The sequence below is a fragment of the Hibiscus syriacus genome, unplaced genomic scaffold (genome assembly GCF_006381635.1).
Source record: "Hibiscus syriacus cultivar Baekdansim isolate YM2019G1 unplaced genomic scaffold, ASM638163v2 tig00004072_pilon, whole genome shotgun sequence".
NCBI lineage: Eukaryota > Viridiplantae > Streptophyta > Magnoliopsida > Malvales > Malvaceae > Hibiscus > Hibiscus syriacus.
This window is the reverse complement of record NW_024061998.1, coordinates 564,053-583,356: the sequence shown is the minus strand read 5'-3', so window position 1 is coordinate 583,356 and position 19,304 is coordinate 564,053. Positions and strand designations below refer to the sequence as shown.

The following is a 19,304-nucleotide window of genomic DNA, read 5'->3' as shown; positions in this document are numbered from 1 at the left end:
TGATTCTGCACTGTAAGAAATTTTTTTTTTAATTTTACCCCTATTCAAATACTTAATTTGGGAATAAAGGTAACAAAAATAGAAAAGGGCATGGGATAAAATTCACAGGAAAGGGCTTTCAGATTTTCAAAATTTGTACTTTTACTATTCTCTTCAAGCAGTGAACTTTCATAAAGTCCTATGAAGCTATGGAAGTACCTGTCAAAGATTGACAAAATGTAATGTATTTATCATCTATGGGGGAACAATGGGGCCCCTAAGGATGTGCGCCAATATGAACATGTATTTTTTTTTGTAATAATAGTTCATGGAGTCATCACCTTGCAACTTGCAAAATGTTCAACAGAGATTCTCCATCCCCTACTTTCAGTATTATTTCCATACATTCCCTACTCTCTCTCTCTAACAGGTACCAAAGTATTAGCAAGAGTTTAGGTCTAGGCAGTGTTTTGAGGTATGTAATTATAACAATAAGACCTTTGATGAGCTGAACATAGCATCAAGCGAACTTTTATAATGCACCACCCATCACATTCATGTGTAATTGTCTAGAGGTGCTTCAAAAGCGAAGTTCCCTGCGATACAGCCATCGATTTTCAGACAGGGGCACTTTGTTCCAAGCTTTCTTTGCCTGTAATGCCATCTTTCAACGTTTGGAAATAAATATTGTAGTCCTTCACTGGGGGTGGGTTTTCAGGGTCCACTGTGAATGGTTCACTAAATGGAATCACACTTTTAACCTGTAAAAGGCCAAATGATATACATGAACAATATCGAAAAACATAATGCCGGGCAGCTTACATTCAACCACTGCTCAGGATATAGTAGACAACAGCATAAACACAATGTGAATATTGCTAAACAATGATAGTTAACTCCTCAAGCTTTGATTCGTGTTCTTTTTAATGTCCATACAAGCTCAGGATTAGTGACTTCCGATGAATTTTAACATTGAATTTTAATTCGTTCTCGGCAGTTTAGTTAAAGGGATTTAAGATTTTTAATGCCTTAACCAAATATGGTGCAATCTGATTCATCACAATGTAAAGCTACAATCATCTGTAGTGAAAATATGATCTAGCATGGTAGCAATAGACTAACCTCAAATGTCTTGTCACATGCATACGGGCTCTCCAACGCAGCGATGCATATTAGAGCAATTTCTTCTCTCGATATCTTTCCCTGTATAGTCAGATAATATATACAGTTTTAGCAAGAAAACAGAGTTTCCACCTCGTAAAAATGTTTATACTTGGGATACAAGTTACACGGTAGGACTGTATCCACCTTATTAGCGGTCAAATGTTCATGCTAGCGGAATTATAACCACATGTTAAGAATACTCCGCTTAATCACAACTAAATATTCCGCTTCCATTCAATGACATACCGTTATATTGTCTCCTTGATCAAAAATGAGATCTGCTCCTGCAGGCTCTTCGGTTAATGCACAAGGCCTTACAATTGCGTAAGGAATTCCACTCTCACGTAACAAATCCTCCCCCTGCTCTAGGAATAAAAGGTCTAAGGAAAAATGCTGATTCCTACTAGTTCGAAAATACATCATATATAGGGAAAATTATACCTCAAATATCATACATTCAAGCATCTTTACTGTTCAATTGCGGAAACTTTCTAGTTTTGAAACCGATACAATGTTCATATACTCGATATTTTGTTTCATAATGAAAAACATTATACAGCTGATACTTTGATCACTTCAGCAAATAATTTAATGCTTATAGAATGATGCACAGATAGAATTACACTCGTAGAAAATAACCTTCAACTTGAATGTTAGGACAAAATCCAATTCCTTATTCAAGCGCACAGCAGGAGGTTGTTTGCTCAGGTCAATGCCAGGCCTGTCGGGTCTAGTAACTCCTGCAGAGCTCACGTGTACAAACCTAAGAGTGAAGCAGAAGGTAAATAATCAAAAACAAGAAAGTCTAGACAAGGGTAACGGAAAAAATCCGATAAAATGAGAAGAATGTAATGTTAACCTGGTAGTGATAGGATCCTTCATGTATGCTTTTATGCTTGAGAGTGGAAGCTCAAAAGGTCCTTCTACAAAAGTGGGATTCAGTTTCCCATCATATTCAAACTTGCTGAACATGAGCTGGAATGATTTTGCATTCCTTGTAAACAGTTTGGTAAACCGAAAAATCTTGAAAGATCAGCAAAAATAAACATACACAGTGGCAAACCTGGAACGATACAACATTTCTTGGATCGAAGGGTGGGGCATCAGATACAGTCCGTGCTCGAAATATAGGTCTCAGTGTAGAGAACGGCAAGCGAATCTGTAAAGAAATAAAAAGTTACAAGCTGAATGGAGAAGATAATTTGTTTGATAATGCTGATGTGTAGAATGGTCATGGTGTTACACACAGACTGCCATTGGCCTCCAACAGTGTCAAAGCTTGCTGTATAACCCACAGTATCCCAATCGGTGCTAGTGCGAACAATTAGTTTATATCGGCAACCATCGCCCTTTAAGCGCAACTCCAAACCGTCATATGCTGAAAGATCCACAGGGGAGGAAAAGTTCTGAAAATAAGAACCAACAAATATTTTACTTCTTGTATATGAAAATGGAATAAACATGCTTGGGGTAAGAACAAAAGCTATTCAGGTTTATACCTTTGTTCTGATACTGCTAAATCCACCATTGTTTGCTGTTGAAACAATGCCTGACAAAGACAAAGAATCACATATAGAAAAGGGAAAGAAAAGAACAAAGAGATGATAGAGCCATAATAGAGGTTTATAGTTCACTGCTGGTTCTCAAAAGAACAAACCTTTGAAAAGACCAGTTGGTTTGCCATTCTCACCACCAGTCCGATCAATTCGAAATGTACTTTCACTAACACCTCCCATTACAACATCATCTAAAGCACCCCAATCAAGTTCTTTTGAAATCCGATCTGCTTAATGGAAACAAGAAAAAAAAAAGCCAATAACCAAATTCTGTACAAAACCAGAGAAACAAGATTTCACATCTTTCCTAAACTGTCAATTGGCTGGGTCACCAGTGTTTTTCCTGCACCAATTTCATACGTTAAACTACATAGTATTTTGTTCACATCCAAACATGGCTGGACTCTCAGAAATTGTTGCTAGTAGTTCATAGATTTTACACCAACAATATGTCACAAGTTTAACAGATGTTACTTGAAGTTCAATGTTCTATATGGAAACTAAATTCAAGGTAGTTTGTCTCCTTTGTTCCGTTTATAGGACAAAGTAAAACACTTTACACTAAATATTCCTTCCTCTCTTCATTATCTATAATTATAACCAATTGCAGTTTTACGCTAGCAAGAAATTTGGAGACCATACCTTCAAATCCAAAAAGCAGTTTTCCTGTTCGAAGTCCAACACTCTCCCTCACAGCATTAATCAAGTTTTTCATTCCAATATACTCAACCATTTCAGGTGAATCACCTTTTACCTGTTTCATCAAACAAACAAACAAAAATCATAGATACAAGTGATAATAAATAGTGATTTTAACTCTAGGGGAAAAGAGAGGAAAAACAAAAGAATTCTCAAGTATAAATTCCTTAGCAGAAACTAAAGAGATATAAGATTGCAATTGGTTTGCTACCTCTGGTTCAAAAAATTTGACTCCCTGAAAGAAATAACATTTGGATGTCAGGATCTTAAACCATGAAAATAGTTATTAAATATAATCCAAGAAAACACTCAATATTCTAACAGAACAACATTGAAATGGCAGAAAGTACTAAAAGATTTGAGAAACTTGGCCAACTTCTTTATAACCTATAAAATTTATTACTTGGAGAATTCTTGAAATCATACTTGACTGTATTTTGCTCGGTCGGGAGTATCCCCTTCCTTTGGGCCAATAATGACAGAAGCAGCATTTATGACTTTCTTCACTCCTCTAAAGTACTCGGAGGGCAGTGTGCTCGCCTTAGTAATGTCTCCAACAATCTCCAATTTGAAGGAAAAGGGAAATTAAGAAACATGGAATGGAAGGATTAACAGATAAAACTCCATCAACTGTGAAGAAAAATATATTAACATAGGTCTAATTAGGATCACATGGATCTACACCATGACAGCACTAAGAGTTAAGTTTCCTTGTCCGAGAATTATGATAAATACAGAAAACAAACACAATTCTTTTATGAAATACCTTAGTTACAAGTGTCACCACATTATAAAACAATAATGATAAAGAGATTTACATTGAGTGAATAATATGAGAAACTAGCTCACCAATTCAATATCGGTACCGAGCATCTTTCTTGCTTTGTCTTCATTCCTGACCTGAAAGTAGGTACGCATGAAAACAAAAGTTACAAAGGGCAAAAGGCTAAAGAAGAAAGAAGATAAAACAAAGAGAAACACACGTAGAATTTAACAAGAACCCTTTTCTTTTGGCGTTCAAAGGAAGCAAAGCTCAAAAGAACACACTAACACAGGCTTCATGACGCACTTCAGAAGGAATCAATTCATAATTCAAGGAAATAGCATGATAAACATGTGCAAAGTTTAAGAAAAATACCAATGCTTTAATAGGCAACCCTTTCTTTCTTAAGTTATCAACAATTCTTCTACCTACACCACCAGTAGCTCCAACTACCAGAACATAGCCGGTAGTTCCCATTTTCTTCTCTGATTCTTCTGACGACGAACCAGATAATTTCCCGATTATGAATTTAACAATCTTCAGGAAAAACCAAATTACATATTAGTGCATGCACACAAATTCCAGAATCAAGACACCATGACTAAAAAAGGGTATAGAAATTTTGTCATACCTTGTCGGGAGAAGGTGGTCCATTGAAAAAATATAATGTTTTCAAAAACCTCCCCAAACCCCAACCCTGATTCTCAGCAGATACTATAGGCCTTTTGTACGTTCCAGAATACAAATTAACCGACCTTCGTTGGTTCCGTAGGTACTTCGGTCTGCCATTAAGTTGAAGAAACGGTTTAGGAAGTTGATAACTCTTGATCAAATTTCTACCAACATTTGATGAAGCACCCTGCAGTTTTTTTCAGTAGACGAAGTTGAGAAATTCAAAATAACCCACGATTGCAACCAAAATGGCAAAGGAACGTGTAGGTCAAAGACGTATAAAAAATTGCAATCTTCTTAAGAGAAATATGCATACACTTCAAGAGCGAAGATAAATTCAGAAACCCAGAATTATTTTTGAATGAAAATGTATATACAACGTGTACAAATAACAGAAACAAACGCATGCAATAACGATAGTTTACTTGCCTGAATACTGAAAATGGAGAAGGGAGATGATGACGATGATGATATGGCTGTAGATAAACAACTTTCCATTTTCTTAACGGTGACCGACACAGTTAAAAAGAGAATGAATTTACAAATTAGCAACCGGAAAAAGAGAAGGTTTAAAGATCAAAAGGATGGTGCTGTGCAATTGCTGATTGCTTGTTTTGATATTTAAAACAGAGCAGTTAATATAGACCACACATCCCAACTTTTCAACAGTCGTCTTTAGAAGAATTTGGAAGTATTATATTTTATTTTTCGAGGGAAATAAGATGAATTCTTCTGTATTGTTTTTGGAGATTAATACAAATCATAATTAAAATCCTGTCACTAGTTATTATACTATATGTTTAATTGATAAATTCAAAGTAATATATTATTAAGAAATTAAAATTACATGATCAATTATATTAGTCATTTTATCTTACATATAATTAATTACAAGTTATATAATGTTGATTACTCATAGATTATGTTGAGATCAATAATATAGTGTAATAACATACTTATTTAGACGTTATATTATAATGTATGTAATATAGCACTATATAGTAGTATAAGAATTAATGTTTTTTCCTATTCTTGTAATACACTTTCTTCTGCTCATATAGTATGTTATAAAATTTTCTCTCCTAGTGGTCTTTCTTCTTTATGACTTTTCCAAGTGGTTTAACGGTTGATGTTGAGCATGCCATCATGAGTCTCTCTATTAACAATAGATTGAAATAGAAGTGGATAACAAGACATAATTCGTCCATTGTTTCCTTGGTTCATTCCTCACATCTATTGTAATAAATTTTTAATATACGAGTGCAACTCTGACAAAGGTGAAATATCTATAACAGATTTGAGAGATAGACTTCATCATAAATTTTAATTCCCATTTACTGATTTTGCACAAATTAAAAGAAGGATAAGACCCATTTCCTCTTCAGATTTGGTTCATTCCCATTTTCTACCCATTTTGGGTCTTGCGAAATTAAATCAGAATGCGTTATTTTCAAGCACTATGCTTTCTCCTTTGAGGATAATCAACGTTTTTGATTGGGAGAAACATTGACATCAATGATGGAAAGGACCTTGTATTTTATAAACCTGCTCAAGTTTGTCATATTTGCTTAAGTATGTGTTTCTACATTTTGTGGAGTTATCTCGGAGGTATTTTCGAATATACTCATATCGGAGTTTTCTTGGTACCTTCAATTGTTCTTTTCGAAGGACACTCAACACTTTAGGAGCTTCTTATTTTGCTTGGACAGAGTTCGACTCCTGCCTCGTGATTATTTTTAGTTGAGGTTTTATTTTTCTTGTATTCCCTACGAAGGTTTCTCAATCTTCTAAGGTATTCTATTTTATTTGGGTAGAGTTGTTTTCTACCATGTATTTATATTCTGCGGAGGTCACTCAACACTTTTTAGAGTATTTAAATAACTCAGAGGGAGTTGTGCCTCAATTTATGCGTACTACCAACGAAGGGTCTCGACGCTTGTGAGATGTTTGAATAAACTCAGGGGAAGTGATGCCCCTGTACGTATCCCATCAGAGGTAAAGAAGAGTAAAGAAGACGGTTAAATCTTCAGAACCACCAAAATAGTAACCAAGGAAATAATAAGTAAACACAGAAAAATTTACTTTTAATTAAAGCCTGATTCAATACAAAGTATTAGGCCCTTTATATAGGCCGAATACACAAAGGCAAAGCCCAACGGCTATAACAGACTATAGAGACTAACAACACAAGCCAGGTCAGTTTATTTCTATTAATAACATTTCTTCGGTATATATTTTTCCCGTGGAGGATTCTCAACATTTGTAAGTGGTCTTTTCTGTGTTTCATAAAAGTCACTGGCAAGTTTTCTTGTCTATAGTAGAGGTAATTTTATCCAATTTTATCAATAAAAATGTATTAATGTAATACTCATGTGAGATATCTTTGTGTTTTTAGTCAATTGAGAATGACTTGTTACTCTTATAAGCTCTTCCAGTTTAATGGCTAAAGACTTCTTCGTCATAGTAAGAATCATAAGGGTTATGTCCTTATTGTGGCAAAGACATCTCTATGCTTTGATATAGTGAGGAAACATTTCCCATCGTCAAGCGGAAGCATCTCATCCTCTTCACAACATGAGGTAGGTCCTACTTAGTGAGAATTACATTAAGGTATCTCAACGTTACTAGGTGGAGACTCTTTTACAACCTATGAGTTGCTAATAGAGTTACTCATATTACCAAAGATGGATGCATATTAACTTATTTTGGATTGTATTAGGGTGTCACAAGAGAGTTAAAATGATTCTAATATTTTCAGATGATAGAGAAGGCAACTCAACACCCTCGAAAAAGTTTGATTGAGAAATGAAGGCTTCTTTATAAAAGTAGGAGATATGGGAAGGTATCTCTCTTCCCCTAACTAGGACAAATGAATCTCTACGCTTTAAGTAGCAGCGGAGGAAGTCCAGCTACTGAGTGGAGGCATCCGACACTCTTAGATAAACCCATAGAGTTGTGGCAGCTAGAATGCGAGACAATTCTTTCCCAGTATGAGCTCAAGCAGAGATATCTCGACACTTTTGGATGGAGGCTTTTCAACGCACTTTGAGATGGTAACAGATTAATTTCTACCAAAGATAGATGCATATTAACTTATTTTGGATTGTATTAGGGTGTCACAAGAGAGTTAAAATGATTCTAATATTTTCAGATGATAGAGAAGGCAACTCAACACCCTCGAAAAAGTTTGATTGAGAAATGAAGGCTTCTTTATAAAAGTAGGAGATATGGGAAGGTATCTATCTTCCCCTAACTAGGACAAATGAATCTCTACGCTTTTAGTAGCAGCGGAGGAAGTCCAGCTACTGAGTGGAGGCATCCGACACTCTTAGATAAACCCATAGAGTTGTGGCAGCTAGAATGCGAGACAATTCTTTCCCAGTATGAGCTCAAGCAGAGATATCTCGACACTTTTGGATGGAGGCTTTTCAACGCACTTTGAGATGGTAACAGATTAATTTCTATTACCAAGATAGAGGTATCCCACCTTTTCGGATGATAATGAATAGAGTTTATAGAGTGGTGGAGGCATCTTAATGCCCATGGACGGTTTAGATGGGATAACTCGTTTTGGGAAAATACATAGCAGGTATAATGGAGGCAACTTTCGCTTTGAAATTCTACAAGTATGACAAAGGCATCTTTGCTTTAGTAGAAAAGAAGAGTTGGAATCTCTCACTAGAACAAAGAACATCTCAACGCTTGTTAAGGCACAATAAAATCACTCCTATTGCTAGAGCAGATGCTCTCTATTATCTTAGTTTATATAAGCCGCAAGCTTGGGGTGGAGGTATCTGAACTCCCGATAGAGGCAACTCAATGGTGTCTGGGGTGGAGGCATCTATGTTTTGATTGGTTAAGGAGGAAGCAACTCAACGTATTCAGCTAGGGAGAAGGCATCCTCACTATGAAAGCATAATGAAAGCGTCTCAACACCATGGCAGTAGGACGAAGGTCAAAAACATTTCTGAGTAACTAATACCTAGACTAATGGAGAACGTACATTTTGAGTAATTTTAATTTTTAAACGGGGGAAGAATTTTGGTGTTGTTTGATTAAGGGTGCTTGCCACACCATAGGATACAATATAAATTAAAACTTTTTAGCGTACATGTGTAGAGGATTTCTCAGGCAATCATTGAGGGTGTGACTACTTTTTTTAGGGTCGAATGATGACTTTTGAAGTTATCTTAAGAGGAAGTTTTCCCGAAATACATGTTATCTATATCATATCAGATTAGGTTTTATCTAGAAATTTATTTCGATGAATTCATCTTTCTCTTTAAAATATCTTTCTGGATCTGACATATTTCTGAGAACATCATCACCAATATCTCACTTGAACTAATCAAGTGCAACAAGCTTGAGAGCGATATTAGATAATTTTTAAATAGGTTTTTATTAACAAAGAACTGACGATTTTCAGAAATAATTTTCGGAAATGTAACAAGCTTAAATATAAAATCCTAAAATTCTCAATATAAGATTTCATTGGCGACAGTCAGATATTAATAATTATATTCACTAATTTCGTTCATATTAAAAAATAATGATTAAATGGAAAGGAGAAAATAAATAAAAATTTATTTGTAGATTTTAATATAACATTCATATCTAATTTATTGATCAATCAATTCATATCATTAGTAGATTCTAATTTATCTAATGTTTGTTCCTTGAGCTGGAAATCTACGATAGAAGCTGTTGAAGGAATGTCATGATACCCCATGGGTTGGGCATCCCGGTTGGAGGTGTACTGTTGCTTTGTTGAAACAAGGGTATTATTGGCCTCAAATGCGCCAAGATGTGATGGATTACACCAAGACATGTCTTATCTGTCAACAAGATAAGGTAGATCGACGAAGGACTGCTGGGTTGCTCGAGCCACTACCCGTGCCCGCTCGACCTTGGGAGAGTATCTCCTTGGATTTTATATCACGTTTGCCTCGAGTAGGAAATCTTGGATCAATTTTGGTGGTAGTGGACAGGTTCTCAAAGTATGCCACTTTTATACTAGCATCAAAGCATTGTTCGACGGAAGAGACTGCTAAGTTGGTGTTCAAACACGTGGTGAAATATTGAGGCATTCCTCAGAGCATAGTGAGTGACCGAGATGGAAGATTTATAGGGAAATTTTGGAAGGGATTGTTCCAGTTAGTGGGGACACAACTCAACTTTTCTTCGAGTTACCACCCTCAAACAGATGGACAGACTGAGCGTTTTAATGGACTATTGGAGGAGTACATGAGGCACTTTATTCAGACCAATCAGAAGAATTGGCCTCCATTATTGGATGTGGCGCAATTATGTTTTAATTCACAAAAGAGTTCATCTACTAATAAAAGCCCTTTTGAACTGGTGACAGGTCAGCAGCCAAGACTTCCTCATACTGTGGATGAGACCTCTCAAGGTAGATGCCCCTGTGCCTCAAATTTTGTGGGGGAGTGGAAGGAGAATATGGAGATTGCCAAGGCTTACTTGGAGAAAGCAGCGACGCGTATGAAGAAATGCGCAGATCGTAACAGACGAGACCTACACTTTCAGGTTGGAGATTTGGTGCTAGTCAAGTTGATGCCAGGACAACTTAGATTTTTGCGCCAGAGGGATCATCGCTTGGTGTGGAAGTACGAGGGTCCAGTCTCAATAATAGCAAAGGTGGGGAATGCTTCGTACAAAGTTGACCCTCCTACTTGGATGAGAGTTCAACTTGTCTTCCATTTAAGCAATTTGAAGTCGTTTCACACCGATTCCAATGTCGATAATCATTGTATGTCTGCCAGAGAATCAATTGGTACACAACCACCCTCACAGCGTCATGTTGACGAGATTCTTGCATTGAGAATTGTTAAGGTGGGCGGAAAGCAAAGACGGGAGTATCTAGTCAAGTGGGGAGGCGTTGATTAGGAAGAGAACACTTGGGAAAGAGAGTATGATCTCAGGGCGTTCAAGCAAAAAATTGAAGAGTTCCAGGCCATGCAGTCAATGAGGACATCGACAAATTAGGTGGGGGAGATTGTTGTAGCCGTCCCTTTTATGGGGCCACAACCGGGTAGGTACGCCAAGGCCAACCATGTATAGGGCCTAGTGGCAAGGTAAAATAAGCGTGTCCTCTTTTCAAGCATTTCAATGTTTTAGCTAGGGAGTGGGGGTATGACTTATTGTCCCCTGTTCGAGCATTTCAACGTCTATATGTAGCATTTCTGTGATTTTGTTTTCGCATATATGTAGGGGGTAGACAGCCGGCAGAGTTTGGGCTGATCCATAGGTAAAGGTACGTGTCTTGTGAACACCATCGAGGGCCGCCCCTACGGCCTAATCGATGGTGTGGGTGAGTCTTCTGTAACCCGATGCTTCTTTTATTAATAAAACATTTTTCTCTCGGAGAAGTCTGGGGGTTGAGGGGTGCATTCGCTATGCCCCGCGGGCTCGGATTATTGGTCGAATGACCATGTGTCTACAAAGATCTAATGTGATGTTTGTTTCTGTTTGATCAGATATACGAGATAAAGGCTGACTTGGTTGGGAAGCGTCCCTTTTGAGTGCCGTACGGATTAGCAACCGAACTAACTAGGCTAAGTCCATGACACTTGGTATCAATATACGTCAAACACAATTGTGAAGGCAAAAAAACATAACATTTCCGGTTTTCTTTGACCTTTTATTCAACTTCACCATCAAAACCCAGATTCCCTTTCCGTATCTGCAGCTGTTTTAACAAAAATTCATGGCTCGTTTTACTTCTCTGCTTCTTATTTTCTTAATGACCCTTGCTGCTTCATTTATGCCACAAATGGAAAGTAGCAAGCTACTACTAAACACAGGGGAAAGCAATAAAAACGTTCATTCATTGTTTGCAAGCTTGGTGCTCAATGCCCTTCCCAATGGTACCGTGCCGGCGGCTTCAGCTCCTAGTAAGAAGGGTTACTCGATGATGCTTGATATTGAGAAGCTTTTCGTCCGTCATCTTTCTGGCACTGATCGGATTCTGTAGTCTGTTCCAAGCCCCGGCGGTGGCCATTAGTATCTCTCTCGTTTCCTTTTTATATTGCATTCTTTTTCTTTTTGTTTGTTTGAAGATTTTTTTTGGATAATCAATCTATTCATCCAAAAGAGAGCAACAAGCTGCTACAAGTAACAATTACAACCAGTTATATGAGTCCCCAATTAATGCAAAACTGCCTATTTACATTATCAACTCTATTCATATCATGCCTATACAATTTTATCCTAACAGCCTCCTTAATAATATTTACAATTGTATTAGTTGAACGCGACAATCCCCTAAAAACATGATGGTTGCGTTCTTCCCATGTGAATTAAACGAATCCAATCCATGCTAGTTTTAGAACATGAACTAGCAGGGACTTACATTTCCATTTGCTAGCCATCCAGTAGAGTAAATCCTCTCAGCTTAATCCTTGTTACTGCAACCTACAAGCATGCAAGATAGAACCCCGGATTGCTTTCGAATAAGGGCATTCCAAGAACAGGTGGTTCTTGGATTCCAGTCCAATATCGTACAGCCCGCAGCCAAGGTCTGTCACCACTCTAAACCGAGCCAGTCTATCCTTGGTAGGTAGCCTATCAAGGATTGCCATTCATGTGATCAAAGAGAACTTTGGAATGTGAGCAGGGAACCAGATAAGGCGATGCCATACCACTTTATCTTTTCTTTCCAGAATTATATCCCAGATCCATCCACCTTTAACCTGTGTCCACCTTACAGAAATAGAAAATAGAACTCTGGTCTCCTCTCGCAACTTGATCAACTTCCTAAGTATCCTGCTGAAATGAGGATTATTCTCAACACTCCAATAATCCTCATGCTTGAAACAGTAGGCTTTGATCCAGGCAATCCACAAAGAGCCTTCATCAACTAAAATTTCCTTAACTAGCAAAAAACAGCAGGTCTTATTCCAATCAACCAAACTCTTTAGCCCTAGACCTCTCTCGGATCTCAGGGAACAGATTTGATTCCAACTAACTCTAGCTCCTTTAGCCGAAGTATCATTTCCTTTCCAAAAGAAGCGCATGCAAAGCCTTTCAATGTCATGTATCACTCCCTTTGGCAAAACAAGTTGCCTGCTCCATTAGCTAAAAATGCTAAACAGAATTGTTTTAATGAGTTGTAGCCTCCCACAAAAACTTAACTTTCTGTTTGACCACTGCCTCAACTTGTCCCTAATTCTCACCATAAGGGCAGTACAATATTTCCCCGAGAGCTTACGGGTCACAACGACCACCCCCAAATATCTAACAGGGAGCTGGCCTATTCGAAAACCAGTTGCTCTCTGAATCTGCTATAAGTCACCACCATTCATTCCACAAGCATAAATCTAAGTCTTCGAAGCATTTAACTTTAGTCCAAACAGCTCATAAAATTTATCTAGGACACTTACTACACCCATCACTGAATCCATAGATCTATAACAGAACAACAACAAATCATCAGCAAAGCATATATGAGTAAGAGAAATTCTTTTGCACCTAAGATGGTATTTAAAGATTTCATTCCTAACTGTAGCATCTAGCAAGCAAGAGAGCACATTCATGACCATAACAAAGAGGTAATGAGACAATGGGTCTCCTTGCTTAACACCCCTTGCACCTCTAAAATATTCCACTAGGCTACCATTCAAAGCTATTGAGTAACTAGGGGTTGTTACACAAGCTTTAATCCAATCATAGAATCTAGCAGGTAAGCCCATAGCTCTAAGAAAATTAAGCATAAAGTCCTAATTAATCGAATCAAATGCTTTCTGCAGGTCAATCTTAATTGCACACCTAGGGGAAAGATTTTTTCTATAATATCCTTTACAATCTCTTGAGCTAATAGGGTGTTGTCAGTAATGCTTCTGCCCTTGACAAAAGTTGACTAACTAGCGGATATCATGCCAGGGAAATATTGGGCTAATCTAGTGACCAAGATCCTAGTGATAGTATTATAAACAATAGAACAACAGGAAATGAGCCTAAATTCACTTTCCATACAAGCATTCAAGGATTTTGGCACTAGGACAATGGTTGTTGCATTAAAAACTAGTAAGAGGCAAGAAGTGTGAAAAAATACCTCACAACACTTAGGAAGTCCTTGCTTACAATCCCCCAAGCAGTTTTGAAAAACTAGGATGTATATCCATTATGCCCTGGACTTTTGTCTTTCCCTTGTCTGAACAAAGCTTCTTTGATTTCCATGTCTGAAATCTCACCAATCAGAATTCTATCAGCTCCAACAGGCAAGGAGTGATTCAGAAGGTCCCTTAACCACTCAGGCTAACATCCTTTAACCAAGGGATCAGCTGCCCCAATGAGCTTGCTGTAAAACTCTAACAGTACTGTAGCCATTCCTTCAAAAGTTTCAAGATACTGCCCAACATCATTCTTGATGACTCTTATAGTATTCATTTTCTTGTGGGATTAAACTTTTTGGTGGAAGAACTTGGTATTTTGGTCCCCTTCATGCAACCAGTGCATTTTTGCTTTCTGCTTATAAAATTCCAGCTCAGCAATTTCAAGGCCAACCAAATCTGCCTGAATTCTTTTTTCCTCTTCAATTCCAAATTGATTAGCACAAGCAATATTAGATATCTGAAAATGCTCAAGCTCAACCCTTTTAGCAACTACCCTAGCAGAAATGTCAGAGTAGTACTTTTTGTTTAGCTCTTTTAAGATTGGTTTCAATCTCTTCAATTTGCTGAAAAACACCTTCATAGCATTACCCCCACTGCTATCCAGCCAAGAACCCTCTATATTGCTCAAATAGTTCTCATTTGCAATCCAACAGTTGAAGAACTTGAAGGGCTTCGACCTGTGGGCCTGAATACCCTTCTGTGTCCAAATGATTCCAGGACAGTGGTATGATACACCAGGGGCCTTGTATTCTACAAAGGAGTCTGAAAATTCCAGCAACCACCGAGCATTAATCATGATCCTATCCAATTTCCTGGCCATATAGGACCCCTCTTACTTGTTTGACCATGTGAAAAGAGGACCCACAAAAGGATAGTCCTGGACATCCAAGTCCTCTATGCATCCCTGAAACTCTTCCATGTCAAGTGAGACTTGTGAGCCCAAAGTAGAATAATCAGAGCTCTCTTGGGCATTAGCAATGACATTGAAGTCACCACCAATCACCCAAGGACTTGAACCAATCTCACTCTCCAGAGTCCTCAAATGCTCCCATAGATCTCTCCTCTGCTGACTGTTATTACTCCCATATATTGCTGTTTGAATATTTTGTCAACAGATTTCACTATTTTTTTCTTTTAATTCTTTTTATATTAAGTTTAGACTATCTTAATTCTGTTAGTAGGACTTTATTTATTCTTTCTTTGAGATTATATCCTTTCAATTGCGATTGATTTTGATATATCCCTTTGATCATTTCAATGCCATTGCCATTGATCAAAGCGTTAACTTTGGGACACTTATTGCTAGTGCAGCACTTTTATCCGAAACTTATGATTATAAAAAAATTGGTTTGAAAAAATATATAAAATAAAGTAGAAGGACTAACTTCCCAATCATTGTAAAATAGAGGGTTGGGATTAATTATTAAACCTTTTCTTTAATCCAATTCTTTTTGTCTTGCATGAATGCTAAATTTAGCCCTCAAGGTCATCAAAATGAGTGGGATAGAAAGCATGGTAGCGGGGATTTTGATCCATAAATTCTAAGACGAAGTTGTGGAATTTCTCCAGTACCTTGCTAATTATATATTTAATCAAAAACACCAAGCTAATTAATTCTAAGATTTGGAAAATTACGGAGCTTACCATCTAATTTTTTTCACACAAAACTAGTCTAAATTTGTAGGACTTAATAATAAGTAAATTGAGAAAGTTTTTGTTACTTACACGGTTAATAAATCAAATCATAAGTAGAATCGGTTAAATTTAAAATTTTTGGTTTATTTGATTGAATCGTCTAAATTTTTAATAATATTTCTTAATAATTAACAACGTGGATATATTAATCAATATGTCTTAATTAATCATTCCATCTTTTACTCCAGTGTGAGAGGAAGTTGGTTTCCATAGATGTTGATGTGTCGTGTTAGGGATATCAATAGAGTCCATGTGTGTAGACTATTGTATGGGGAGTGGGGATTTCCAATCACGTTTTAAAGATGGTTCGTAAAACATGGAAAAGGAAGAATTCTGTTTCGGTCTATGGCCATCACAAATGGGGGATTTGTATCTCATGAATAGTATTTTCCTTAAATAAAATAAAACATTATTAATAGGGTTAGTTTAAGTGGTAAACAACTTAATATCATTTAAGCAATGTCTCGAGTTCGAGTGTATGCAAAATCTTTGTTGGGAGACTGACCTACCAAAATTAGCGTGCGACGTAAGTCGGTCTAGATTAATCAATGCAAAGTCTTAGAACTAAGAGGCAACCACAAAAAATCAAATAAAACATTAAAATTATTTTTAGGAATAATTATGAAAATGAGTGCATATTATATTTTTGGATAAACTATGTATCTAGTCAGTCAACTATTTGAACAATTTTATGTAGGTCACCCAATTATTCTTTTCAAAATCATGTTTAACGTTATGTTTTTTGTTTCATTTTGGTCATTTGTCGCTAAAAATTAATAGAACTGTTGATGTGATTTTTCAATGATAACGTAACATTATCTCATGATGACACATCAGTATCACCATTAATTTTTAACGACATGTGACCAAAATGAAACAAAAACGTAACATTAGGTATGTTTTTTGAGAAAAATAGTTAAGTGATAAAAAATGAACTAGGTGAATAGTTGGGTGACTAAATACATGATTTGCCCTATATTTTTTAGAGATTTTTATTAAAATTGTCATATCTCCGATGGAATCAAGTACTATTCCTCTGAAATCACTCGAACCTCCCGAGCCGTCATCGCCTCTTAACGTGATAAATGGAAAATAAAAAAAAATCTGACAAGACTCAAATTTACTTATTAGATGTTGCATTTATCCACCTTGTAGGCCTACGAAAAACAATTAAAATCCTAGATCCGACACCATCAATACATAAACTCCTAGTAACCCAAAGGTGGGGGATTCTATTCTCTGCATCTAAAAAACTTTATTTGACATCTTTCTATTTATCATTAACTTCAGAGGTTAAAGGTCGCCCAAGCACCGATGGTGACTTTTTGTTCAAACAAGAATGAATAAACTGCCCCAACTATCATGTTCTCATCAATAATTGATGTAGTGAGCATGGATCGTATCTCGATGAGAAAACATGAATCATAACAACCTTCTCAAAATGAACCTCGTTACGAGCTTCACTGAAGTATATATACAACTTAATGGGAAGAAGTATAAATATGATCACAGGAGGATCTCAATCTTCGACGTCATTTGGAAAGAAATCTCATCCTCAAAGTGTTCCGCGGTAAAAAGATCTTGAACTAGAATAGATTAGAAAGTTAATGTTAGAGACGAAGATTCTCTTTCCAAATTCTTGATGAAACCATTGATGATCTATTAATAGTCTCGAGTTGGATTAATGACTTCATCATCATGATTATGAACCCTTGCAGGTAGTTAGAGAAATCAAGATTATGAACCCATATATAGAGAAATCAATGTCTTGGACGGAGAGTTAAGGTCAGTAGCCTCCTCAAATAGGATAAAGAGAAAAATGCACAACTTGTTGCTGCATCCCCAAGATGGAAAGATGATCCTTGATAAGAGGAGTCAGAATTCATTGTAACGTCTTCATACATTGCCTTCTTGTTCTCTTTGTTTGTTTGAATATTTTCTCTAAAAATTTTACTATGTTTTCTTTTAATTCTTTACTTCATATTATATCCTTTCAATTGGGATTGATTTTGTTATATCCCTTTTATCAATGACATTGCCATTGATCTAAGAAAAATCTTTGGGACACTCATGGCTGGTGTAGCATTTTTAGTCCAAAAACTTTTTATTATAAAAATTGGTTTGAAAAATATATAACTTTTTAATTTGAAGATTTTTCAAAGAACTTTTTAGTTCATTGTATGTAAATTATTGAACTGTTGATTTTCAGAACACCAATTTAGTATAAAAGTTTAATAATGTTAAATAATTGAGCTAACTTCTTTTTTGTTTTTGTTTTCCTAAAAGTACAAAGACTAAATTCTAATAAATTAAAATAGAAGGACTGTCTTCTCAATCGTTATAAAATAGAGAGATGATATTAATAATTAAACCTTTTCTTTTCATTCTTCTTTTTTTTTCTTTGCAAAAACATGAAATTTTATTTTAGGGGAGAATTTATAAAATTTTAGAGGGATGAAGTTATAAAAATAGGGTAAAGTATGTAAATAATTCTTTGACTATAGGTTGTTGCTTTGTTGAGCCCCTAACTATTAAAATTTACTAAATGGTCCCATGATTATAAGTCCAACTATTAAAAGTTGCAAAGTGGTCACTCGATCATATCTCAGACAACATGTTACGTATAACATAGATTGTCATCAAATTTTTAACGAAAAATAACGAATTTGAAACATATGAATAATTGAGTGACCACCGTGTAACTTTTAATAGTTGAGTGACTCAACAAAACAATACCTATAGTCAAGAAAATATTTATATACTTTACCAAAAAATTTAAAGGATGTAAAAATAGATTATTAATATAAAATATTAAAAAAATAAATTAGATAAGAATTAAATAAAAGTTGAAAATTTTCAAGATATGATCTCAATCCCTATACAAGAATACTAAATTAAGCCCTCTAGGTCACCACTCATCAAAAGTGAGTGGGAAAGAAAGCATCGTAGTGGAGATTTGGATCCATAAAATTCTAAGACAATCTCGTGGAATTTCTTAATGAAAATTTACGGAACTTACCAGCTGATTTTTTTTACGCAAAACTCTTCCAGATTTGTAGGGCTTAATGGAATCAGAGGTCGAATCGGTTGAACTTATAATTTTCCGTATAATCTGATGGATATTTAAAATTTATTCGTGTAAACATTATTTAATAATATTTAAACTATATAAAAATATTTTATATTTAAATTTATTATAATTTTTCTAAGCAAATTGTTATTTTTTTTATTTTTATTAATCTATAATGATTACAAGTATAAAATCTAAAGACTACCAACCATTTAACAATAAACACTCAAATATCTTACGGACTTTAGTGTTCAAACTCGGGACCACTAAAGTAGTTTGCTTGGTGCTTTATATTTATTATTTCTGATTTAACACTAATATCCTGCAAATGTTTTCTCGTCAAAGGAGTTACATGTAGGGGAGAATAAACCTAATATTTAAGGTTCAATTAATTTTACAATATTTACGAATGTCCGTTTAGTTGTTGCTTCAATATTCTTTTCTTCAGAAAGAAATGATAAAAATAGTAATTTAGTTTTTTTTTACAAAAAATATATATATACATAGTAACAGAACCTGGGAAAAAGTTGTTCACACACTGATTTAGCCACAAAAACAGTCGGCCGAGTAGCAGT

The 19,304-nt window shown here is 35.8% G+C and overlaps 1 protein-coding gene across 1 annotated transcript; it reads right to left on the bottom strand.

The window, feature by feature from the left end:
* Window positions 1–304: 304 nt before the first annotated feature.
* LOC120189165 (protein HIGH CHLOROPHYLL FLUORESCENCE PHENOTYPE 173, chloroplastic-like) lies at window positions 305–5,388 on the bottom strand. Its single transcript, XM_039192505.1, has 16 exons — window positions 5,263–5,388; window positions 4,793–5,020; window positions 4,537–4,698; window positions 4,248–4,298; window positions 3,825–3,959; window positions 3,610–3,633; window positions 3,342–3,453; window positions 2,801–2,926; window positions 2,643–2,692; window positions 2,391–2,549; window positions 2,207–2,302; window positions 2,003–2,118; window positions 1,783–1,906; window positions 1,390–1,503; window positions 1,102–1,182; window positions 305–740 (listed from the first exon to the last, which is right to left on the bottom strand). Exons 1-16 carry the CDS (start codon window positions 5,329–5,331, stop codon window positions 597–599), a joined length of 1,791 nt encoding a protein of 596 aa, XP_039048436.1. The 5' UTR covers window positions 5,332–5,388; the 3' UTR covers window positions 305–596.
* Between the last annotated feature and the right edge of the window lie 13,916 nt (window positions 5,389–19,304).

Coding starts and splice junctions, on each gene's coding strand:
- LOC120189165 (XM_039192505.1), bottom strand. CDS start 5,331: ATGGAAAGTTGTTTATCTACAGCCATATCATCATCGTCATCATCTCCC. Junction 3,454..3,609: donor TCAAATTTTTTGAACCAGAG/GTAGCAAACCAA, acceptor TTGATGAAACAG/GTAAAAGGTGATTCACCTGA. Junction 2,550..2,642: donor TTAGCAGTATCAGAACAAAG/GTATAAACCTGA, acceptor TCTTATTTTCAG/AACTTTTCCTCCCCTGTGGA.